At 40.5% G+C, this 26,470-nt stretch overlaps 1 protein-coding gene across 5 annotated transcripts; it reads left to right on the top strand.

Moving 5' to 3' along the window:
- Positions 1-437: 437 nt before the first annotated feature.
- CCDC152 (coiled-coil domain containing 152) lies at positions 438-26,426 on the top strand. 5 transcript variants are annotated; one of them, XM_053657310.1, is made up of 9 exons: positions 438-639; positions 2,755-2,843; positions 4,415-4,520; positions 10,079-10,147; positions 16,975-17,039; positions 19,921-20,023; positions 23,583-23,710; positions 25,401-25,484; positions 26,251-26,426. In XM_053657310.1, exons 2-9 carry the CDS (start codon positions 2,757-2,759, stop codon positions 26,371-26,373), a joined length of 765 nt encoding a protein of 254 aa, XP_053513285.1. In that variant the 5' UTR covers positions 438-639; positions 2,755-2,756; the 3' UTR covers positions 26,374-26,426. The 5 variants fall into 5 exon arrangements, with proteins under 5 accessions (XP_053513285.1, XP_053513288.1, XP_053513284.1 ...); XM_053657313.1 differs by having other exon boundaries at positions 2,750-2,843; positions 4,418-4,520; XM_053657309.1 differs by having other exon boundaries at positions 2,750-2,843.
- The last annotated feature ends 44 nt before the right edge of the window (positions 26,427-26,470 follow it).

Raw genomic sequence — 26,470 nt, 5'->3', positions numbered from 1 at the left:
GAGCTCATACCCTTAACCCCTGGGCTACCAAGACGAAACTCTCCAGATGGAAGACCATTTCCATTAATTGACCGCGAGCTGCCCCGCGGCATTGTGTTCACGCTTTCATCTTCATCACCTGGGACTGACTACCACAGTCCCTGGTACTGTATAAGCCTATCAGTTACTGGAATAAGGGAGGATTATTATTTATTCGATGGTGCTGACTCACTAATCAAAACTTAAATCAGTGCGATGTATTCTTGGGGTAGAGAAATAACTATTGATCTGGCAGACACTGGTGTGTGAGTCATGTTCTAGAAACCGTGAGAATACCTAAGTAGCGGTAGGTGCGGAGTGGGGAGCGAAGCCCACGGAGTAAAGGCTGGCGGCGGGCGCTGAGCCAGGAGCGCACGTGGGCCCGGCGGAGGGCGGGCCCTTAGTCGCGGGAACGTGCTTCCCCGGGCGGGGAGGCCTATCGGCGTCGGACCCGCCCGCAGTGGAGACCCCGGAGTCGGAGACTCGCCGGAGCCCAGATCCGTGCTCGGCGGATTCGCGGTTCCCGCTTTCCCCGAGTGTGAAAATACTCTCTCCACACCCCCAGGCCCCGGGGCCGGAAGAGCGTTCGGGCCGGCACCTCGGCCACGCCTGCGGCGCTCGGTCTGCGTGGGCGAGGGCCCGCTGAGGACGCGGGGTGCAGGTGGGGGGACCGGGGAGCCCGGCTTCCGGCTGAGCGCCCACCCGCGGGCGCTGTGGAGGGACGCGGGGGCTGCGGCCGAGCCTGTCCCGGGGGAAGCGGGGGGAGCCGGAGAAGTCAGCGGCGCGGGCGCCGCCTATGGGGCGTTAGCAGCCTGGGCCCCGACGGACCCAAGTCCGCTTCCGCTTCTCAGCAGAGACCCGGCCGGGCCCCAAGCCGCCCGGGGGTCGCCGGATGCCCCGGGCGGGGGGCCAGGTCACCGCCGCGGAGGCGCTCGGCGCTGGGCGGTGGAGGAGGGCGCCGGCTCCCTGGGGAGGAGCTGGCGCGGGGCGGAGGAGGGCGAGCGACCCCTGCCGGTGAAGCCTGGGGACGGTTTGGCGAGGGAAACTCTCGGGGCCTCGCGAGGGGAAAGCAACCCGAGGAGAACTAAGCCCAGAATGAAATGGATTTTGTTCAGGAGCCACGTTCTGAGACAAAACCCTGGAAAACCTTTTTTTATAGAAAATGCTAGGAACCAAAAAGAAAAAAAGTGTTAAGGAGGGTTTTGCATTAACTATTTAAGATTATCATATAGTTCTATTAAATAATAACAATATATCAAATAGAGATGATTTTTTAATTTTTACCCGAGAATTTTATTGTATTTTTCTTGGTATGCTATTCCAATTCTCCTGCCTTAAGGGTCAAGTTTTAACTAATTAAAATACAATATCGTTTTATATCGTTTTACTTGTACATTTGATACACAAGAAAGTAATTCAATAAACGTAAAATATTCAGCTAAAATTCTCTCATTTAAAAACCCCTAATAGTTGTTCAAGGAATATAATATTAAAAAGAGGAAGGAAATGGGATTTTTTAAATGAAGTAACAAATTGTCAAGCAATGTCTGTGCTTCGGTGTACCTTGTTTTAAACAATGATACACCCTCCGAAATTACTTTCAGTAATTGCTTTGGGATTTCAGTTACCTTCCACTGTGGACTGCTTGCCACTTTGCTCCACCTACAGTGGAGGCTAAATTTCAAATTTGTATTTTCCCTCCTTCTTTGCTACAGAAAAGTCTGAACGCAAGTGTCTCATACTTTCAGATTGTATTAATCTCGATTTTTTTAGACACTCTCTTGCCCCTAAATATAAGTGCTGGCTGGTTTGCAAAAGTCAATTTCACCATCTTTACTGGATTTCTTACGATTGGTTCTGTAGGACTAAAACCAAAACTCTTCACTTCAACAGTCAGCTGACTATACCCAAAGGTTACTCTTAGACAAAATAACAAGAGAACAGAAATATGGAGTGATTGCTTTGAGCAGATTAATTTCCATATGTCTTTTGGTTACCAAACAGGTTACCAAACAACATATGAAAAATAAGTGTGTTCCCCTCCTCTCTAGCATTACGATAAAATGCCACACACTGGGTGGCTTAAATAGCAGAAATTTATTGTCTCACAGTTCTGAAGGCTGAGAAGTTCCAAATGAAGGTGCCAGCATGGTTGGTGTCTAGTGAGGGCCCCCTCCTCTCCATGTGCTCACGTGACCTTTCCTCTGTGCGGGTTACCAGGGGTTCAGCACGTCATTGTGTGAATTTGAAGGGGGTTCACAATCCATTCCATGGCAATAAGCACAGAACCAAGAAATACAGCAAAAAAAAATCTTGGTGGCATGACAGTTAAACAAATGTTTTAAATACACTAAATTGAGAATACCCATATTTAAACGTCATTCATCAGATTTAGTAATGCATCAGATTTTAAGTAAGCCATGCTGATGGCAAGGAGATGAGTGTTGAATGGAGGCATAATTGATTTTTTGCATGGTAGGGACAAATAATTTTTATATATATCATTGCACTAATTTTAGATTTCTTTAGCGAAAACTCACTGAGGGTGTAGAGGAATGAAGAAGTCTTAATGGATTCGACTGTTGCTAATGGGTTTAACAAAAATTGTCTGAGTGTAACGCAGCTCACACCGCTGCTTTGTGAGTGGAGTAAAGAAACATTAGTGTGAGTTACTACTACTTTTGTAGTGCTTTAGATTTTATTTGTTTTAACACTATTTACTCTGTACTAGTTTAGACATGAATCACAGCAGCAGTGGATGTGTGAAAAAGATTACCAGTGTGAATCTTGACAAACTCATTCATGACTTCTCACAGATAGAAAAGGTACGTAAAGATATCCAACAGTTGAAGTGTATAGGAGCTGGAAGAAAGAAAAATGTACAGACCCCAAGTGAGCAGGTAAAGATCATGGAAAACTTTGCTAAGCCCTTTATGATTTTAAATATGTATTTAAAGTATATATGATTTCAGATCATTTATACTAATGCATCTAAATGTGTCTGGGGCAAGGGAATGAAGAATTGATATACGTTTCCTAAAGTTAAAGAGCAAATACATACTGAAATGCCTAAGATGTCCATAAACTCAGGAATGATTTAGTGAGAACTGAAGCAGACTCAGCCCTCAATGTCTCACCATTATGATTAACTCTAAAAGGTTTTTTACTCTCTCCTAGTCTGTCTGTTCCCTTTCCTTCTCTTTTGCCTAAAAGCAGACCCATTTGAAGTCCTCCCTCCCCAGCTCTGGACAAGTTACATGGTAGACCAAGTCCACAGGCATCTATTAAGGGGTTTTCCCCACCTCTGCCTGGGAGAGGAGCAGGAATAGCTGTTGAGAAAATGTAGATGGATAAATTAAAGATTCGGGGAGTGGGTTTATGAAGCAGAGGAAAAGGGGAAATAATACCGACCTCTGTTTTCTCCTTATCATCCTTCTCTTTTTCTTCTTTTCATCTTCACAATGTAGTATTGTCATAGAAGAATTTTCATTGTGATGGATATTTTGAGGTATCATTATGAGCTTTTTTTCAAACAGTGAGCTTGATTATTTTGTTTTGTTTTTAACCAAGTGATTCTTACCAAAATAAGTGAGAACGAGATTTAGCACTGGGAGAGGAACTGGTGCAAAGTTTTCAGAACTTATTTTGTAAATATCTATCATATTCTTAAACATTTTAAATAAGAAAAATGGTCATTTTTTATGCGATAATGGTATGGTGATTGTATTGTTGAGTCTTAGCTCCTAGAGATACATGTTGATGGTAATATTCATGGATTAAATAACCTAATATCAGGGGGTTGCTCTGAGACAAATTCAGAAATGGCGACAATAAGGAAGTGGGTGTAGACACTACGAGGCTGGTCACGAATTGGTGATTTCTGTTGGTGTCTGACGGGTACATGGCAGCTATTTTACAGTTCACAAAGATACCAGAAAGAGATATAGTCAGGAACATTTATTAATTATCTGCAGGAGCAAAATGTGGAAGAAATGCAAATTTTCCTCAATAGGAAACTAATTAAATAAATGGCATAATATTCATAAATGAAACTCAGTGCAGCTGTTAGAAAGAATGAGATAGACCTGTATGTGCTTGTACGACATCATGTCCAAGGTAATAGTGCTGAGTGCAAACCAGTACAGGACGGAGTACAGTGTTATCCTTCCCTACAGCTGTATAATCGTAAAGTAGTCTGGAAGTATGCTTAAGGAGTTGTTAACCATAGGACTAAGGGTTGAACAGTTGGAAAGAAGGGGGTACAAGTTATGTCAGACTTAATTATTATACTTTCAGGTCTAAAGTGGTTTGTATTTTCATTAGTCTTTATACACTTAGGTAAGAAAGCCAAATGACAGCCTTGACTTGGTAATGATATACATTGTTTCTTCTACAGAAGATGATAGAAACCACTGGAAAGAACAATATACTGGATATGCAGTTGGAAAAAACTAACTGTTTGTTAAAAGGAATGCAAATAAAGGAGGTCTCACTTAAAGAAGGTTAGTTTACTTTGCTATCCGAAGAAATATTACTAATTCTAACGAGAGTGCATTTTTGTATACTGGTGATAAGTGTTGTCCCCATACATTTGTGAAATATTTTAAATTCACAGAGCATTCTCTAGACTATCATTTTATCCTTAATATAGCCCTGAAAGACAGATAAGATTGGTATTATTACTCCACCTCAGTAATGAAGAAAATAAGATAAAAGAAGTTAAATAATCTGTCTGAGGCCACTTGGCTAACAAATGGCAAATTCAAGAATCAATCCAGGCCTTCAAAACTGTGGGAAAAAATACAGTTGAATTTTTGCCTCCAAAAAGAAATTTCAAGACAGGTCAAAAGAAATTTCAGATGGGTCAAAAATTTTAGTGTTAAAAATGGGCTGTTCTAGGCTAATGCACTGCACTATCTTTTTTTTTAAGACTTTTTTTTTTTAAGACAAGGGAAGGAAGGGGAAAGGGAGAAAACCATCGATGTGTGATTGCTTCTCACACACTCCCTACTGGGGACATGGCCCATAACCCAGACCTGTGCCCCTGACTGGGAATCAGTCTGGTGACCCTTTGGTTCCCAGCTTCAGCGCTCAATCCACTGAGCCACACCAGCCAGGGCTGCACTATCTTTTGACACTCCCATGCCACTCGTCACTCAGCTCCCAGTGGCCGTCCCTCAGCTACACCGGCACCTAGTCTGTGCCTGAGAGGGAGCTGAGCTCCCTGCTGGGAGGGCCGCTCACTGAGGAGGTGGTGTTCCTCTGCGGTGCTTGCTTTGGGGCAAGGGACACTGGTTGGTGTGGGGGCAGGGACTGGAGAGAGAGCCACTTTGCACTATACTTGTGTACCATGTGTATTTTAGCTTTGAAAGAATAATTACTTTTTAAACAGTTAATTATTTTCAATCTAACTACCTTTTTACTGAATAATACACAGTGGAAATAAGCCAACAAGTAAAACTGACACCTTACAGAGTCCAGTGTGTATTAATTTATTTAGAAAAGAAGAACAAACTGTATAGATGATTGAATTTGATCAACAATAGTGAGTAAGGTTGTGACATTTTATTTTGCACATCTGACACCAGAAAAAGAATTTGTGCCATTTCAACGTGGTAAATAATATTAGTGTTGAGGACCAACTACCGTAAACATTATTTTCATGCATAATTGTCTTAACATTTCCAACTGCTTTATGAAATAGGTGTCAATGAGAAAAGTGCTAATTAATGGTAGAGCCCAAATTTGAGCTCAAGATAGTCACTGATTTTCTAAATTAGATAGTATAAGTAGCTTAATATTCTGACCTCTGGTTTTTAAGAATTGAACAAGTATTGTTCAAATTTCAGTATAAAGTCCAATATGAATGATAATTGGGTGAATATTTGCAAGGAAAATTGAAATTCATTATTCTAAAATAATGAGTGGGGACATTATTTTAGAATGTATAAGAAACAATTGCTTATTGAGCCAGTTTTTGCTGTTTAAAAAAGACGTGTTTGGAGGGCCACCATGTGTTCAAATTGTGAAATGCACATTTCTAACATTCAGTATATGTTCAATTTCAGGGTGCTGTTTTTAGTTTGCTGATTGGTTGCTGAGGAAACCTCAGTTACCATATTCCATGAATTACTGATTTCATGCTTCTAAAAGACTCAAAAAGCAAGTGATAGCTGAGCCTCCTACATTTTTTATTGTAGCAGCTAACACAGTAACATCCATGAACTGGGTATTATCAAATGTAATTTATCCCTCATTCTGTTACTGGGAAACAGCAAGAGAGAAAAAAAATGGAACATGGGGGGAATTTTGTCTGGACATGTGGTGGAAATGATAGAGAGGAGGTGGGGAGAAGTGAAAAACCATAATAGCAGAATCTTTTAACTCCATAGAGCTTTTAACTTCTGCAAAATACTTTCATGTCTATTAGTGTAGGTGAGGTGCAGGTGAAGTTTTGCATTCTCCCCACACAGTATTGGTGCCTTCATTTAGTCAAGAAAAAAAAACTGTTGAACACTTACGAAATAGTTACCGTGTTAGATCCAAGGAATGTCAAAATAAAAAGGCGTGATCTTTTCCTGAACGGGTCTACTGTCTAGTGGGAGAAAACACAAATAACTAAAGTGCAATATGATAAAGGAAGAAAAGAGACCTACACAAACTGTCGAGGGGCATAAAGGAAAGAAATAACAACAGCCATAACTGTGTTGAATGCTGCAGCACAGGAGCTCCAGACCCAAACCGGAGAGCTGCTTACCTGTTTCTGATTCTCCGGAAACATCGCCCAGAGGGCCAGCAGGTGTGGACGTGCAGTTGTTACATCACAGGACCTCACACCAATGGCGGGGGCGGGGCGGTGTGAGAGAGAGACCATGCCTCCTCCGTCTGAGGCTCACTAGCTGTAAGGGTCCCAGACAAAGGGGGCAGGTATGACTCCATGACTTCAGTGTGTGAAGGGTCAAGAGGCCGCTCCCAAAAGGAGATAAGGAAGGAAGGAGTCACAATCTGCTCCCAAAATAATACATATTCCTTCTGGCCAAGGGCCCCCTGGCCAGGCCTCACAGTGGGTGGTAGAAGAGCCGAATCATTATCGACCCCCACAAATATCTGAGAGTGAATTTAGAAAGTGCATTTTCTCATTTGGTTGTCAGAACAGTCTTATGCATGAGAACAGTCTTCTACACGAGGTAGGATGGGTATCACCCGCACTTTTACTTTGCAGATAAAGAATATAAGCTCAAATAGGCTACCCAACTTAGCCAGGGTGTCACAGCTTGAAAATGAAGGAGGGAAGTCTAAGCCAGTTCCTCTGACTCCCGGTTCCATGGTGGCATCAGCCACCTCACAGCCCCTGAGGAAGAAGTGGACAAGCAGAGTAAGAGCACAGATTTGACACGAGAGAAACCTGCGTTCCTGTCTCTACCTCCCATATACTAACGGGAATATTTGGCAGGTAACCAGCTCTCCATCGATGATTTGCTGCTTCTGTAAAATCAGGATAATGACTCCAACTTCTGAGGTGGCATTTTTGTTCTTGTTTTGTTTTTTAAGATCTCACGTATTTATTTTTAGAAGGAGAGGAAAAGAGGGAGAAAGGAAAAGAGAGAAACATGGATGTGCAAGAGATACCTCGATTGGTTGCCTCTTGCACACCCCCAACTGGGAATGTAACATACCCCAATGCGAGCGACAAATGTCGGAAGCCTTCAGGAGTTTAAGATGGAACTTTATTGGCCAAAGTTTTACCTGCGCAGGGGCGAACGGAGACACGGTGCCAAAATGGCTGTAGATGAGAGTCTCGCCTGGCGCTTACAGCCTGGGGTTTTTATTGGGGTGAGCAAGCAAGCAAATACAGAAGCAGACGTAGCTGTTAGCAATTGGCTATCCCGAGAGGACACACATGGCTATGTTCTCTGCTTGCAACAATGGATACGTTTCTACAAGGACAAGATCATGCACAAGGCGGTTTATCTTGTTCAGCACTCTTTGTACTTTCTGTACTTTTCTATCTCCCTTGCTCAGACTGTCTGGTGCCTGCCTCGTCCTCCCTGCTAATTTTATCTAATTCCAGCCTAACCTAACAGGAACATGGCCTGCAACCCAGGCTTGTGCCCTGCGTGGGAATTGAACGGGCGATCTCTTGATTCACAGGCCGGCACTCAATGCAGAGATCCATACTAGCCAGGGCTGAGGTGGTGTTTTTAATGCACTTAAATGCAGTATAATGCCTGGCAGAGCAAACATTCAATAAATGGTGCTATTATTACAACTAGGCAACTTATTCAATACAAATGTGATATTTACAATTTAACCATCAAAACAGATGCCCAATTAGAATGGCAGCTGGTTAGTATGTCACATCAGTGCACACCAGCAAAACACCAGTTTTACGGGCCCATTGGTCATGGGCCTGTAAAAATGGAAGAAAGAATAAGGCTCAATATTTATTAATTAAGCCAAGTGTATAGAGGTAAAATTGCCTTTCAACTTTAAAGTTATGGGGTTTTTTGTTGTTTTTTTAAAGATTTTATTTATCTTTAGAGGGGAAGGGAAGGAGAGAGGGAGATAATACATCAATGTATGGTTGCCTTCTGTGCGTCCCCTGCTGGGAACTGGCCTGCAACCCAGGCATGTGACCTGACTGGGACTCAAACCATGGTCGTTTGATTCCCAGGTCCACGCTCAATCCACTGAGCTACACCAGCCAGGGCAAAAGTTATGTTTTTTTAAAAAATATTGTTAATGTTACAAAGTTACTGAACATTGTATATTTAGCTAGTATAATTATAAACTTAAAGTAGTGAAACCTATTTTTCCTAACCTTATAGTAAAAATGCAGTAGATACCAGTAACTATCACAAAGAGTCTTTGGTTCTGTTCTCACTCCCCTTCCAGAACCTCAGTTTATACAAATCACTGTGAAGAATTTCTCCTGAGCTCACCTTCTTGGTGTCAGTGAGGTAGTTAAAATCAGACTAGGGCTGCACTGCCCGGGTTCACGTTCTAGCTCCACCACTTCCTAGTTACAAGTGGGACTTGGCAATTTACTAACCTTCAGTGTGTCCTTTTCTCATGTGCAAACAAAGCAAATGCTAGGAACTTCCTTATCGGGTTAAGAGGGTTAAATGATTTAATATTTGCAAAGCTCTTAGAATAGTAATATAATATATGTTACTACTTTAACACTAGAGTTTCTCTACTTACTCCTTTCTGGTTTTGGCTTACATTGGTATTGCCTGTCTGTGAATCAGTCACTCCACGAATATTTATGGAGTGCCTATTATGGCCCACAACTGCCCTGCGGATTAGGAAGAAATGGTAAATGAAACAAAATAGTCCCTGCTACCCTGGAACCTACAGCCAAGCAGACTGAGTAAAGTTTCAGACGTGTCCCCACTGTTGCTCCCCATCAAAGGTTTAGCCGTGGCTGCTGATATCCAAGAGAACACTGAAAGCGTTATGCACGTATCTGGGCACCAACACTCGCAAGGGAGGCTCTGACCCCACTGCGGCAGAAGTCACTGGCACCAAAGTGCTGGTGCCCTGTAGCAGCACATTGAGTTTTTCCTCCGTGTATTGCCACTCCGTTTTCCTAGGACTCAGGCATAAAAGTGTAAGAGGACAGGGAGGAGGAAAGGCATTATCTTATCCCAAATGACACCTTGCCCGCTCTGGCTCTCTATCTTAATGTGCCTTGACCCTCTGTCCTTGGGATGTCCTTTCATGGAAAACTCGCAGGGATACACTCCTCAGAGTCCCTAGACGGTTCCACGCGTGCCTGACTTCTGGGGCAGCTCTTGCTAAGGCCCAGTGAGGGCCTCCCTGTGTCCTGGGTTCCTGCGCCTTAGGACATCTTTAGTAAATCCTGAATTGCATCGGCCTTAAAGGGTGAGGACAAAGTCATTGTTATATAATTTACTTTGAGATGCCTGACTTCTTATTTATTAAGATCTGATCATTGTCAATTAAGTATTATTTTATTTTATGTAGTTCACTTTTGAGAGAACAATTCCAAAATGAAAGCAAATAATCTTCAAACAAATTTGTCTTTTTGTTTTAGAATGTGCAACTCTTCATAATATGATAAAAGGGCTACAACAGACAATTGAATATCAACAGAATTTGAAAGGTAAGTTAGGAAAAATAAAATCTAAAAATATATATTTGAGCACCCTTAAAGAGAGGGAGTTTTTACATTGTTGATAGTAAATTTCTTTTCATTTGGTCTTATATATTTATCAGCAAAGGGGAGGACTCCTTACTACTTAATATCTTCCTCATTGACTATGAAATACAAAATTCCCTGCTGAACTGAACAGTTTGGTCACATTCTGACAAGGACACCGGGGTTTTACAGTCTGTCACGATAGTGTTCTCAGTCTCTAGGAACCCACGCCCAGCTTTGAAGGGCAGGTATTTACTGGTCGAATAGTTACAAGATGAACATTCTGCTCGAACTGCAGTGATTGTTTCCTGTGTAAGTTTTCATCACAGACTAAGGCTACGTTTGTGTGAACGGAGCTGACACATTCAGCTTTTCAGACTTGCTAGGCAGGCTCACCCAGTAGGCCTCCCACTGACACCCAGTAGGCCCCCAGGTCTGCTGTCCCGTTTGGACCCAGCCGAGGCGCAGTGTCGGTGGGACTTCTCCTGGACTGGGGGTTAAACTAAACTGCCTTCGGGGTCCCTCCCCTTAGTCTTCTGCTTCTAGCATGAAATCCTTTACATAGGTAGGTAAAGTTACTTTTGTATTTACCTATGTAAAGTACCACTTCACATAGTGAGATATAATAGTGATCTGACGTGCCGTTTATTTGATCTGGCATGTTATTCTTTATTATCTTCATAATGTTCTAATTCATATTTAACTTTTTTTAAGAATTACTATCAGTTCTTACTCCCCCGCCATTGCTTTCCCTTAAAATGTTTCCTTAATGTTAATGAGGTAAATACAGACATTGTGTTAGAAGACTTTGCACTTACACCATCAAAAAGCAACCGTGGTATAGAAAGGGTTCACCTCCGTGTCCGTACACCACTAATTGCTGTTCTGGAGATTAAGAAGGGTAACAGGAGGAACCACACCACACCAATGCCTTTTCTTTTGGCCGATTGCTGCAGGCTTCTGATCCCCAGATAGCCCATAGCTTTCCACTCTGCGGTACTAGCGTTCTGCTCATTTTTTCCAGTGTTTTATTCCCATTCCACATGTGGTTTGGCTCTTATTTCCCAATCTCAATGCTGATGGCTCAGAACAAATTCTCCCTTCTCTGTGACAAAATACACTTATTTGTATTTAAAAAATACATGAATGTTTGTATTTATTTGCAGTCCTCTTATTTTAGGATTTAAATGATATTCAGTTTAACTGTTTTCAGGATTTTGTTTCTATAAAACATCTACCAGAAAAACTTTTTAACTACCAAAAGCTAATTTATTTAATTTCCAGAAAGTCTATTATAGTTCAATAATGAATACAGTATTTCTGTGTAAAAGGGTATCAAATATTGACCAGTCGTCACATTACCATCTTTGTTCAGGTATGGTAGTGCAAATTTTTAAGTAGCTCTTCCTGAAAATGGATATTCCGTGCTCCCTCCCAGGAAGAAGCAATTCGTTGATTTCATTTTTCCAGTGCTTCTGTAGGCCTTGGTTGGGGCAAAGTGACAGGTGTGAACTACCCGGCTTTCTTTCATTTCATTTCATTTCATTTCACTTCATTTCTTTCATTCCAGCCATTTGATTGTCAAGATTGTGTGGTTAATTTGCTTATTTAGGCTATGGAGTGGTTCCAAACGGTTGTGCAGTATTGCATAAAAATTAACTCTAAATTTTTTAGAAAACAAGGCAAAACAAAATAGGACCAAAAAAATTGTCAGTTATATAACTATCAGTATCTGATTTTTTTTTTAATAAAATAAAAATACTCAATTTAGTACAAGACAAAAACTTGTACAGAATCTGAGTACATGCCACTTGTGGATGATCTCAGTTTAAATGAACAGCCTTTACTCAGGCAGCCAAGTAAGAACCTTTGATGTAAACATGTTTAGGTTATGGAATGAACTTTTACAAAGCTAAGCAATTCAATCATCAATGATACCAAAGAAAGCTGACTCACTATATGTACATAATGAATCTGAAAACTGCACTTTTAAGGATTTTCCTGTTTGATGCCCAATGGAGATTACCAGTTTTAGAAAAACATGTTGCAAAATTATTAGAATCCAAGAAATTAAAGTAGCTTTTGGCTAAGTCTGAGACAGATTACTTGTCAGATATCAGGATCAGGTGGATTCTACAGTGATACAAAATGCTCTTTGAATTTATCACTACTCTAGCCAGAGTAACAAAAGCCTTGTACCTTAAGGAAGTAGTCATATGTTTTGAAATCTAATGCAGGGTCTGGTAGGATGATGGAAAAAAGCAGTATTAACAATAATCTTATGTTGACTGTACTATAGATGAGAGCCAACATAGAGCCAACCAAAGTGTAATATAAAGTATTAAGGGGGTTATCTATTTCTTCAGCAGATGGCTTTCATTCACAGAGAAGTCATGTGGTTCCATTTAGCCTACTTATAGATATGCCAAAGCCAGATAATATGCAAGTAGCATAACATTTACAGCAGCAGTGTCAACCTCATTTTCACCTGGGCCATATCAGCCTCATGGTTGCCTTCAAAGGGCCGAAATAATTTTAGGACTGTATAAATATAACTATTCCTTAACTGTTAAGGAGTTGAAATTACATTTGGCCCTTTGAAGGCAACCATGAGGCTGATGTGACCCCCGGTGAAAATGAGTTTGACATCCCTGATTTAGAGGGTTGATCAATTTTCCTGGCAGAAGGAAGACTTATTGTTATTAAAATGTCTGTTTTCCTCCAGTTAATAAACACATTTAATGCAATTAAAATACTGAATTTTGGGTGGGGAGAAGATTGTATAAAATAAGCTTAAAGTTAATTTGACAAAAGAAACAAATAAGATACAGAAGAATGAACAAGAAAACGATGAAAAATGAGAAGGTTTCAGGGGAAAGGGGACTTCAATGACCAGATAACGACATGTTCTGAAACCGTAGAATGAAATCAATATGATATTGGCATAGAAATTGAAAAATATATCCACGGAAAGAATAGAGAACTAGATTCTAGAAAGGCGCCAGTATTTGTTAATGTAACATATGACACAAGGACTATTTCAGTTTATTGGAAGAAGAATGGCATTTTAACATAAGGTATACGTACAGCTAGCTTTCCATCCAGATGAAAAGAAAGTTGGACTCTTTCCTACCACATCAAAATAAATTCCAGATGGATAAAAGACTTTAGTGTAAGAAAATAATAAAAACTTAAAAGAAAATCTAGGATACAACTTGTACAGCCTAGCACTGGGACATATCTTAGCCAGTCCGGGGACCTCAGATGACACATAAAGAAGAAACCATACCTAAGAGACTTTCTTATGACAAGGGCACCAACAATAACAGCAATGGAAAAGAACTTGGCATGTTATTCTTGTCACACAAAAGTTTTAAAAAAATTATTTGAAAAACTGTTTTCAAATACCAATGTATAATCTCTGCAGTATTCAAAGAGCCCTACAAATTGATGAGCAGAGGTGAATGAAACTTTTTTAATGGGCAGAAGGTATAGCTAAGAATATGAGGATGTGTGTGTGTGTGTGTGCACGCATATGTACGATCCAGAAGTTAGAAGCATGGAGAAAAACACAGAGGATCATTTTCCCAACAAAATTTTTGTAAAACTGAAGCCACCATCAAGATTAAGCCCTGTGTATTGAAATATGACCCTTCAAAATGTCTGACTATAATCTTTGAAAACAAATTGATTTTATAATTTTACTTTCATTCTAATGGATAATGCTGTATTTTAATGGATATTTTGTTATTTATCACCTTCCCCTGTAAATATAGTTTTGGCTTTTCTCTTTCTGTCCAGAATGCCGTCATTCTCCCTATTACTAGGACTCTAAACTTTACAGTAACTGGTTGTTCTTCCTGCCCAACATTATCAAATTTTTACCCCCAAAACTCACACTCATTACCTCTTAGCCATGCTTCTGCAGTAGTTTTGTAAGCGGACTCCATTTCCAAGGTCCCCTCTCAACATTACTGTACTGTATAAGAAACCTTCCTAAAGCATGGCTCAGATAACATCAGAAATCTTTACTGATTTATCACTGTTTTGACTAGTGCTTTATACTATGTTGAGGTCGTTGTGTGTGGGAGGAGTGTAACAGGATGTTGAGTGGGATTTTTCCTATTAAACTAGTAAGTGAAGCCCAATATTTTTATTTTAATTTTTAAGTGAAATATTCTCACATTCTAAAGAAAACTCATGTTACCAAAAGTTAGGGTGAATTCAGACTCTTCCTTTTATTGGCCCACAGAAGCAATTCCCAACCATCAGAGAATGCCAGAAGTCTGGAAGTTATCTCGAATCTCTTCTCATTCCCTCTCCCCAACCCCGGAGACTGGAGAGAGGGCAGAACAATTTGAGGGAAAACCAGGCTCCTCCTCCATCCACTTCCCCTGGGTCCTTCCAACCACAGATCTGGAGAGGGACAAGGGTTATGAAAACTTTAACGTTTGAAATAGGAAATCAGAGTATCAAACTGACCTGGATGTTTCATAATGGAAATCACTGGAGAGTTTTTTAACTTGCCCAAAATGTCCTTAAGGTGGAGGCAACTCCGAGATGAAGGGAAATTACTACTGTTGAACTCATTGGTGGGAGAGGGGTGTGGTGGGAAGCGTTTTGTTTGATAGCACACTGAATTTAAACTGATTGAAACCCAGTTTAAATTTAAATGTAGAATATTTAAGTGCAGAATAAAAGCCCTCAGGACAAATTAATGCTAATCTCTCACCTAACAATTCAATAACACACAGACAGAAGGCCACCCACCCTGTCTGTGGCCAGCTCACTCAGCCCCAACACCAAAAATAAAACACAGAATGACTATTTAGATTTAGATAATGCCCATTTTCCCTGAACAGTAAAGTCCTCTAATTACCAGTTTTACCAGTATGATGGAATTTGGGGAAAGGATTTTTTAAATGAACTACAATTAGCATATTGAGAAATACAGAGAGCTCAGGTGTACAGTACACTCATTGACTTTTGGCCATTTCGGACACTCGTCTCTCTTCACCTCTGTCTTCTGGAATGTCGCATCTTCAGTTGCTCCATCTTTTCTCTGTCTTTCATCTTCCTCTTTCAACTGGCCATTTCTCTCAGCATTTAAACAACTCAGTCCTCTTTTATCTTTTAAAAAATTATTTTTTAAAGAATTTTTACTTATTTTTAGAGAGAGGGGAAGCAGAAGGGAGGGAGAAAGAGAGGGAGAGAAACATCTGCATGTGAGAGAGATATCAGTTAGTCGCCTCTCGAATACCCCTCTACTGGAGACCTGGCCCACAACCCAGGCATGTGCCCTGACTAGAAACCAAACTGGCGACCTTTCAGTTCACAGGCTGGCACTCAATCCAGCTAGGGCTTTTTACATTATTTTGATTGCATTTTTTCCATTACCATTTGTTTCCCCTGTACCATCTTCTACATCCACCCCTACACCAAACACACACACACACACACACACACACACACACAATATCTTTCATCTTTGAAGCATACAAGACAACAAAGTTCCCTTGACTTTGGATTTATTCCCTTCAATTGTCCTCACTCTTTCCTTTTACAATCAAACCTCAAGGGAATAATAGTCTGCAATCGATGTCTCTATTTATTCACTTTTACCTAGTGTTTAACTTAGAACAGTTGGGCATCTCCCAAAGTTTTCATTCCAAGTACTTTCACTTGGACTCTATGTATTGCATTTACTGCCATTGATTGTGACCCCTTTAACCTCTTGTCTTTGTACCACTCTCTCCTGCATCTCTGGATACTTCTCAGTCTTCCTATAGGCTGTTCTTCCTTTGGCCACCCCTGCGTGTTTCTCAGCCAACCAGCAGCATTGTCCTGGATCTCTCAACCATTTCAAGTGCAGCATGGTAAAGATCCAGATCTATTCTTTCTCTCTTAAAAATCTCCTCTTTTTAATTTTCCTGAACTGTTGAGGATTTTTCAGTTACCATACCAGAAACCCAAAAGGCAGAGGTTCCCCTTCTCTTTTGCCTCTGCTATCTAATCACTAAAGCTCCTACTAATTCTATCATCTGAATAGTTACCTTCATTTTCCTTTAGTCTCCTACTGCCACTGACCTAACTTGGGCTCCTGGTATTTCTTACTTGATAACTTTCCTGATATCCATTCTTCTAGGTTCAAAACCTTCCCAATCATCCTATACGAATTGCCAGATAATCTCTTTAACTATAAATACTTCACTGTTCAAAATTCTTTGATGACTCTGTGAAATTTTTTGGTGACCCTGTAAAATAAAATTTGAAGCATTCCCATAGACTAAGTCTGCTTCCTATTAGGATATGGCCCCAGACTATTTAGCACATGTTCCTCACTGTGTGCACTCCAACAATACTGTACTCGAAGTGCAATTTTCCCAAACCTGCTGCGCTCAGTCAAGACCAAAGTCTTGTACAGTTTTCTGCATCTGAAATGCCCTCCAGTGGGGTGAGGCTCAGCTCAAGTGGCTCCTCCTCTGTACGTCATTTCCTGACTTAGGCTGTCCTTCCACAGGTCCCACCGTATTTCAGACACACAGCCATTGCAGAGCAATCATGACATATCATAACTACTTACACACCCAGGCTGGGAGTTCTTTGAAGACCAATAATAATTGTGTTTCAATATTCCAGTCCCATGCCCTCTGTGCGTGTGTCGTCGATGTGTAGTAGAACTGTTTGCAGGTGATGGATACATGCATGCATGGCAACTTGAAATGTGGAATACACTCTCATAGTAATTGAAAAGTGCTGTATGTCAACATACTCTGATGATGTTCACACAGGTGAAAATGAACAACTAAAAAGAAGTGCTGATCTTATGAAAGAAAAGTTAAAATCTCATGAACAGGTGCGTTTATGTATCTTTATATCACTCAACTCCCTGTAGAGCATTGGATTCTCAAATTAGAAAATAAAAGTGGTTGTTTTCATTATTGAAGATGCCACAATTTATAGAGTGAATATATGTGTGTGCTGGAGCTTTGGATCCATAAAAATTTTTTAAGAAACAGAAATTTTGAGGACTCTCGTCGTCTTGCGTGCTGTGATATGCTACTGTGTCACTTGCACTCTGTCTTTCTACCAAAAAGAGGTGCAACCACTCTGCTACTTGTTTGAAAATTATGTTAACAGAGTTTTTACTCAAGCAAGCACTTTTAAACTTCTTTAACCATAAAATAAATGAGTCTTTAATCTTTATGATTTGAGTAATACATTACAATTTCATTGCTCTGTGGACGTGAAGGAGCAGTAAATCACCAGTTAATTCTCTCCTGGGGACCGTCACACCCTCTGTGACATTCTTTTTTCCCTGTCAGAACAGCAGAGTGATAGTGATTCTGTCACGTAGCATGATGACTGGCAAATGAAAGGTGCTCGGTAAATGTCAGCTCCCACCCGTCTGCCCCTTGGGAGGGTTATTGCGCTTATTATTCTCATCTTCCAAGAGCCAGTGTGTCACACTCTGACCTAAGATTTCCAAAATTCTGGGTGGCTCTGTGTCAGACTCAGAACTTCAGTTTGCTGGATCATCTCTACATCCAGTCTGGTTCCTCACTCCAGGGGCCTCTGCGGGAACACAGTCTCACCCTAAAACCCTGCCCGGGCATCACTTCAGAGGTAGTGAATCGCGTCTGGCTGTGCTCTTGGAAAACGTAGCTTCTCATCACCATTTTGAGACAATTTAAATATCTCTGGAATATGTCCCACCATTTGTTTTCCCTTTGTTCTCTCCTGTCCTTTTCATATCTTGCCTGTAGAGCCCAACAATAGATGGTGAAGTCCGAGTGTAACTGGGGCAGAGAAGGGGGAGAAATGTTTGCCTCCTTTCTCAAGCCATAGAATACTGCTTTGTCTAGAATACCATAGGGGTTTTCAGAAGAATGAAAATTGAGAAAACACCACAATCCAAGATTCTGAGCTTCTTAGTCAGCTGCTATCCAAAGCAAACTAAAGATGACCTCAATCCAATGAGAAATCTCTAGTACAAAAACTTCCAGTCGCATCCAAAACATATGCAAAACCACTACCCAGAAACAAACTCAGGAAGTACTTAATAGCCATGTTATGGGACTGGGAGAGGTTTTGTAACTTGTAGACAGAGAATCCTTAAGTTTTATAAAACAAAAATGCAACCAGAGGCTATTCCTTGTTGGGACTTGGTTCCTTTAGAGAGGAAGGACTGGCCCAGGCTGAAGTGGGACAGAAGAATCTGGTGTGATAGAGCCCCAGCCCAGATAGCAGTACAGCCCCGATGCCTGAAGGTTGCAGTGAAAATCCTGGGTCTTATGAATTAATGGAAGCATTCCACTTTAGTGGTGAAATCTTCAGGCTGTGAAGTCAATGGGGAATGAAAAGATATATAGATTTGTCTTCTCATTTCTTAGAGTAGTAACTGCTTAGTGCACCCCGTTGAGTCTGGAGTAGTTTGTGAAAGCCACTTAGTAGTTGTGTATATAGGAATCTAGACATGTGCACATGAAGAATGGCAGTTCATGAGATTCACCCCAAATTCACCTGCAGAACTTCCTTTAAAGCCAGTGGTTGGTAGGCTTGGCCATTCTGCAACTTGTCTGGCAGGGTATCACAGTACAAATCTAGACTATATCCCCTTGAACTTCTGTAAGCCAGGGGGGATCTAGACTCTTTTACCTTCTTCGTATACTGAATAATCTGTTAGAGGCTCTGAACCCTGTCTGAGAAAAATGTTCCAGAGTACTTATGCACACATGTATGTGTATAATTTTGCCTACAATTTCAGGAAGTTGATGGATCCTTGAAAGCCTGTTAACTGGGTCTAAGCTAAGAACTTCTGACTTAAATAATTTTTATTGGCACTCTCATTTATTCAGCAAATACATATCAGGAGATATACACTAGGAGTTAAGAAAACAGCAATGATTTAAAAGTTCCTGTCTTTTATAGTGTTTAGAGGCTTTTTGTGACCACTCGCCTCCATTGCTGTCTCTTTCTTACTATCCTACTTCACTCTTCTTACCGCTTTCCTTTTCTTCTACATCTTAAGCCTGCGAGTGATTTCTTTAAGCAGGAGCATGCCACTGGGAAAATTGTCAATCCTTTCTTTGGGGACCTTTTCTTCCATCACCTTCTCAGCATCCCTCCCCCAGTTCAGCACGAGACCTCACCTCTGTGCTTCCACCACCAAAGGAGCTGGTCTCGGGTCCTACGAGTACTTCTCCACTCCCAAGTCCATCCTTTTCTAGCCTCTGCCTTATGGAGCTAATTCTTAAAACGGTGATGCTTCATCTTCTTCTGGGAGTTAGGAATGTTTATGTAAGTGTTAGAAACATAAAAGCTCAGCCCACTTTCAAAGGGATTTGTTCCACTTTGGGGTTAGCTTACTGACTTTTGAATAGTGACTACTATTGGCTCTGAAGCATAGCTTTGGCTTTTATTGGACATATTTTAATGCTGTCATGGCATTCACATAATTAAAATATTTTAAGAGTCTCTGATATGCTAAGCACTAGTGATGAGTATTCAGAAACCAAAAATAAAAAGACACTGTCTTCAGATGGTCTCTGTCTTCTTGGACCAAAAATTGATCCTTCTCAAAGCTGATAATTCTAACAGTGAATAGCATCTTTCCCTTCTAGATATGATTACGTATCAAAAGTTAATATAAAATTGGAAAATTTTACCTTTCTAATCATTCAAAAATAGCGCACACATATTTAAATTGAAGAATAAATATATATTTTAATCTTTAGGAATATAAGAATAATATTGCCAAACTTATGAGTGAAATGAAAATCAGAGAAGAAGTACATAAGGTAGAAATAAAGAAACTTTGTCAGGATATGCAAAAAAAAGGTAAGGTATTTTTTTATTTACTGAATTCTAAGATACCATGAAACAATTCAAATGCATATATAAACTTTTTCAGTAATACCCAGTATTCTTGAAAAAACACTGCCTTGATGTATTTCACTTTAGGTTTTCACCTAAATTATAACACTTCTAAATTGGATTCATGGTGTTTGCATTTATTATTCTATGTGAAACAATATTCTCATAAAAGTAATATAAAATGCATAATTAATAACTGATATTTATATATTCATATTGATTATAACTTCACTATTTTAATTTTCTTCCTTTAGTAAAACAGAACCTCATGAACTTGTGTTGCTAGTTAACTAGTTTCATGAGGATATTAAAAATTTTTCTTAATGAGACCATATTTATGTACATATAATATATATCACCTTGAAATGGATGACTGGTCTAAAAGTAAACCTACATCTACAAAACTGTGAAGAGTTCATAAAAGATAATCTTTGCAGCCTTGAGTTAGGCACAGCTTCTTGGGAAGAAACAAAAAGGACAAATAATAAAAAAATTCTAAGTTGAGCTTCATCAAAATTATTAACTTCCTTCCTTCAACACTGTTAATAAGATGAAAAGACATGCCCCAGACTGGGAGAGTTTACTTGCAAACATATATCTGATAAAGGAATTACATCCAAGATATGAAAGAACTCTTAACAATTCAATAATAATAAGTCAACCCAACAAGGCAAAATATTTGAACAGCACCTCCCCCAAGATATACAGATGGAAAATAAGCACATAAAAACATGTTCACCATAATGAGTAAGCAGGAAAATCAAATTAAAACCACACTGAGATAAAACTACTTGGAACTTTTTAGAACTGCTGAGATGTTTGTAAAACTGTCAATAGCGAGTGTTAGTGAAGACGTGGAGAAACGGAACTCTGACACCTTTACCGCAGGGGCTGCGGCGGCAACCGGCCACTTTAGAAAGGGAGTTTGCAGTTACTTCTGGTCCTCTAAGAAGCAGGTAATTAGAAAATCCCCATATGTTGGTAAATTATTTCTGAATAACTCGTGGATTAAACTAGGAATCCTAAAGGGTCCTGAACTGACTTACATAGGACTACACAGCAAAACTGTGGGGCACAAGTAAAGCTGTGTTTTTGAGTGTATTCATAGGCTTACATACAAACACTGGAAAATGTTTAAATTAGTCATCTAAATACCTATATCCAGAAGTTAGAGGGAAAATATCAAACAAAGACCAAAGAAATTAGAAAGAAGGAAGTCAGGTATTAATGAAATTACAAACATACATAATAAAGAATCAGATTCACAATTTTTTGAAAAACCTAATAAAATGATTAACTCCCATCAAGGCTAAACAAGAAAAAATAGAGAAACTTTTAATTAAGCACTATCAGAAATGTGAAAGGAAAATCACTTTAAACTTTAAAAAGTGAATGAACTCATAATTAACTACATAAGCTAATGTCTTTTTCCCAATGAATTTGAAATTTTTGACAAGGCAGACAGCTGTGAAGGACAAAAAGCACAAGAAGAAATAGAAAATCTGGATTGCTCTATTTATTACAGAAATTAAATCTAGAACTTCCAGCCAAGATGGAGGTGTACGTAGACACACTGTGCCTCCTCGCACAACCAAAATAAGGACAACAATAATTTAGAAAAAAAATAACAACCAGAACTGACAGAAAATTGAACTGTATGGAAGTTCAACAACCAAGGAGTTAAAATAGACACATTCATCCAGACTGGTAGGAGGGGTGGAGTCGGGCAGCCAGGCAGAGAGGGGTCGAGGCAAAAACAGCAGTGGCACCAGGCACACAAGGCAGGAGCTGACAAACCCTGGGCAGGCCAGACAGCAGCGGGCAGACCCTGGGTGTGGGGTGCCAATGGGCAGACCCAGAGAGGTGGCAATTGTAAAGCGAGGCACTGCACACAAGGCGGCTGATGGACTGGGTGGTCCCCCATTGGTACACAGATAAACCAGGCAAAATTGGGGAGTGAGACAGACCACTTAACCCAGTGTCCCAGCGCAGGGAAATAAACCCTCAAAACACCAATTGAAAACACCTGTGATGGTTGAGGTTCCAGGAGAGACTCCCAGCCTCACGGGACAGTTCATTGGAGAGATGCACAGGGTCCTAGAACATACACAAGCCCACCCACACGGGAATCAGCACCAAAAAGTCCCAGTTTGCTTGGGGGAAGTGGGGGAAAGGACTGAAATCCAACAGAGCACGGAGTAAGCGCCATTATTCCCTCTCGGACCCCTGCCCCCACATGCAGCGTCACAACACAGCCACGTGGATTGCCCCGTCCTGGTGAATACCTAAGGCCCCACCCCCTCATACATAACAGGTACGACAAGACAAAAAGAATGGCCCAAATGGAAGAATAGATCAAAGCTCCAAAGCATGTACAACTAAGCAACAAGGAGATAGCCAACCTATCAGATGCACATATCAAAGCACTGGTGATCAGGATGCTCACAGAATTGGTTGAATTTGGTCACAAATTAGTTGAAAAAGTGAAGGCTACACTAAGTGAAATGAAGGAAAATGCACAGGGAAACAGTAGTGATGGGAGGAAAACTGGGACTCGAATCAAGGGCGTGGACCAGAAGAAAAAAAAACACCCAAACAGAAAAGAAGGAAGAAATAAGAATTCAGAAAATGAGAAGAGGCTTAGGAACCTCCAGGACATCTTTAAACGTTCCAACATCCGAATTATAGGGGTAACAGAAGGAGAAGAGGAAGAGGGAAACAAATGGGAAACTTTTTTTGAATGAAAATAAAGGAGAACTTCCCCAGTCTGGCAAAGGAAATAGATTTCCAGGAAGTCCAGGAAGCTCAGAGAGTCCCAAAGAAGTTGGGCCCAAGGAGGAACATACCAAGGCACATCATAATTACATTAGCCAAGATTAAAATGAAGGAGAGAATCCTAGAAGCAGCAAGAGCTAAGGGGACAGTCACCTACAAAGGAGTTCCCATCAGACTGTCAGCTGATTTCTCAAAAGAGTCCTTGCAGGCAAGAAGGGGCTGGAAAGAACTATTCCAAGTCATGAAATCCAAAGACTTTTGGTCTTTGGAAGACCAAAGACCTCCAAATCTTATAAGCTATATAAGCTTATAAGATTTCTAAGTGTGCTGGATAGGTCTCAGCAATCCAAAGACCTTTCCATTGCTGGAAAGCATTGCTCTATCCAGCAATGCTTTCCAGATGGCTTTCCTGGTGAAATTTTACCAAACATTCCAGGAAAAGTAATGCCAGTCTTCCACAAACTCTTTCAGATGATTAACAAACAAAAGACAGGGAACATTTTCCAGTTCACTTCAGAAGGCCAACGCATTCTCGATAACAAAAACTTTCAGAATTATGATAAAATCACACCTGTTTTCTCATATACATGTATTAACAATGGGTGAACTTTTTCCAGAAAGATCCTCATGTTTTTATCAATAAAATTTAGTTCTTTGTGGATCATTTAAAATGCTGAAGAACTATATAAGCTTATAAGATTTCTAAGTGTTAAGGTGAATTAATTTCACTTATTTTTGTTTTTTTCAGTTGAATTAAATGAAGAAAAGAATAAAGAGCTGATAGAGAAAATGGAGGTGGAAATTTCAGAGTTAAATGGAAAGTTAAGAAATCAAGAAAAGGAAAAACAAAGTGAAATCATCAAGCTACAGCTAGAGGTAAACGTTTCGGACCACTAACTGTGAGGACGCCCCCTCAGTCCCACAGTGTGAGCATTTCCGTCACCCTGAGGTGGATTCACTCCCACTCCTCCTCCGCCACAGGCAGCGCTCACACCTCTGTGACGGTGAGCGAGGCTGCCTTTCAGCACTCGGCCTGAAGGTGGGACTCAGTCATTCTGAAGGTCCTGGGCTCCAGGGAAGGCCTGCCTCCCTCCGAGAGAGGGGTCAGATAACCCAGGGATCCCCCGTCTTTTATAGCTGAGTCTACCCAACTTCACAGGACTTCCTTCCGACAGGGGGGTGAGTTTCTTATCCCTGGCATTACTCTCTCCTTGGCAGAAATCGTGCAGCCCTGGTGAGCCAACTAGTAATTCCTCTCTCTTTATGCGAGATAAAAAGAGACAAATGTCTTCCTAATAAAGGTGTACAAAAATACATATCATAGGGTAGACAAACAAGGTTTTTTTAAAATTTTAAAGGAACTTCAAATAGGGCATCTTAAAGGCTGACGTTCCAGTTCTTTGCTGGAAAGCCTTTTCAGTGGGTTGGTTGACCGGCTGTCAAAATCTAAAGATAAAGATACTAATATGTGACAATACATTTGTTCTTTAAAAATTTTCCCTGGATTTTACCAATCTTCTTTTCCATCCTATTTTACCACATCCCCCAGCCTGACATGTTACCTTACATTGTCATAGTTCACCACTAGTTAAGAAAACTTACTTTTCATGTTCCTGAAAGTTTGGTGTCCCTGGGGCTCTTGGTGAGGTACGGTGTTGAAAACTGTATAATCACTGAGCAAAAGGGTTGAGTGTAGAGGCTTTTTGCCGCCACTGCCTCTGGCCAAGGGTACCCACACCCCACAGAAAGCGCTGCAGGGCCCGGTGGGATACAGAGGCCAAATTTCCCGATATACCCTCAACTTCTAATCCCTTCCTTGGGGGGTGTGTTTCATGTGCCATTTGGGCCCCGTTAGCCCAAGTCTGCTGTGTGGCTGACATACAGAACTCCTTGCGCTACATGTTTCCATTGTAAGTATCCACTTCTCTCCCCAAACTAGAATACGGTCTCACAGAGTTTATTCCTAGTCTGCAGGGAAATTACACTAAATTATAATTATAAGGAGAAAATTATAATGGAAGATTTTGCAAAAAAAATGACCTGTAAGAATGGCCTTACAAGAATTTTTTTAACCTGATCTAGTTTAATGTCAAACTAGAAAGTGTTCAAACTAAATCAGCAAAAGCATATCCAAATTTTACTATTCAGCCTCAAAGTCTGTACAGAAGGGCATGTGACAGTTAATTACACTACATTTTCTTTACAAAAGTACAAAGTAATGTGAAAATATTTTTCTTTCTCTTTAACTAGATTATTAACCCTGCATGATAGAAACACCTAATGTCTCGATGACGCTAGCCCCACCCAGAATCTCTCAGGTAGTGCCCGGTGTTTGGTCCTTTTAAAAAGCCTCTCCGGCAGCCTGAGCACGCAGCCAGGGTTAGTCTCGTTGGGGTGTTTTTTGCTCTTTCTTAAGAAAGACTTTTCTATCTTCCGTTATGCAGACTATACTTAAATTACAGACCAAATATTGAAGGATATAAAGGATTGTATTTCTATTTATGGAGACAAATGTTTCTAATTAACTAGAATGTTTTCAATAACTTTCTTTTTAAACTTGATTCAGTTTGATGCCAAACTAGCAAGAGTTCAAGCTAAGTCAAAACCATATCCAGATTCTGCTGCTTTGCCACAGAGCATCTACAGGAGGGTATGTTGATTTTCTCCCATGGCTGTTGCTTAAGAAAAGAAATCTTCTCAGTGTGTTTCCTTTCATAAAAGCTGAGTTTTTCTTTTTTTCCAAGATTTTATTTATTTATTTCTAGAGATAGGGGAAGGGAGGGGAAAAAGAGAGGGAGAGAAACATCAATGTGTGGTTGCCTCTTGCATGCCCCCATCTGGGGACCCGGCCTGCAACCCAGGCATGTGCCCTGATTGGGAATCCAACCTGCAACCCTTTGGTTTACAGGCCAGCGCTCGACCCAATCACTCAGCCACACCAGCCAGGGCAGAATTTTTCTTAAAATGTATCACACAATCAGATACTAGATTTTAATCATCTTTAAAGGCCACTTTCAATGTAACCAGTAAATCTTGGTCGTTACTGAAAACACAGCAGAAGTCCTCTGACTGGATTATGTAAGGAGTTCCATGCAAGTTTGGAACTAAGGTTGACTGACTTCTGAAGCCCGCTGGGCACAGGGATTTCTTTTTGTTCCGCTCCTCCCTGACTGTGCTTTGTCCCTTCCCGCTCTGCAGGGAGGGGAACAAACTGAAGCAGTCGGTGCTGCTGTGGGTTTTGCGTCCTCACGCCAGTTTTACCCGCTTAAGACCCACAATAGTGTAATACTCTTCAAAATAATGTGTCTTTTTCAATGTCTAATTCTACTTCAACTAGAAATTTAGTTTTTGTTGTCCCTTGTACTTAATCTTCTTCTTTCTGGAGTGCAATAACAAAATTTTTCTGCTTCATTCAGAAGCTTCAACACCTTCAAGAAGAAAAAAACAAGGAGATTGCAGTTCTTCGTAACACCATTCACAACTTAGAGCAACGCCTCTCTGTTGGCAAAGACTCTCACCTTAAACGTAGACGGGTTTAAGTATAGCAGTAAATTCATTTGCTGTTACTTAATTTCTTTAAAAGTAGTTGAAAATTTTACTTCTATTGTCAATATAACATACTGCCTAAATAATAAC

Source organism: Artibeus jamaicensis, unplaced genomic scaffold, assembly GCF_021234435.1.
Source record: "Artibeus jamaicensis isolate MK-2021 breed Jamaican fruit bat unplaced genomic scaffold, CSHL_Jam_final scaffold_369, whole genome shotgun sequence".
Classification (NCBI taxonomy): domain Eukaryota; kingdom Metazoa; phylum Chordata; class Mammalia; order Chiroptera; family Phyllostomidae; genus Artibeus; species Artibeus jamaicensis.
The sequence above is the reverse complement of the archived record's forward strand: the minus strand, read 5'-3'. Positions and strand labels throughout refer to the sequence as shown.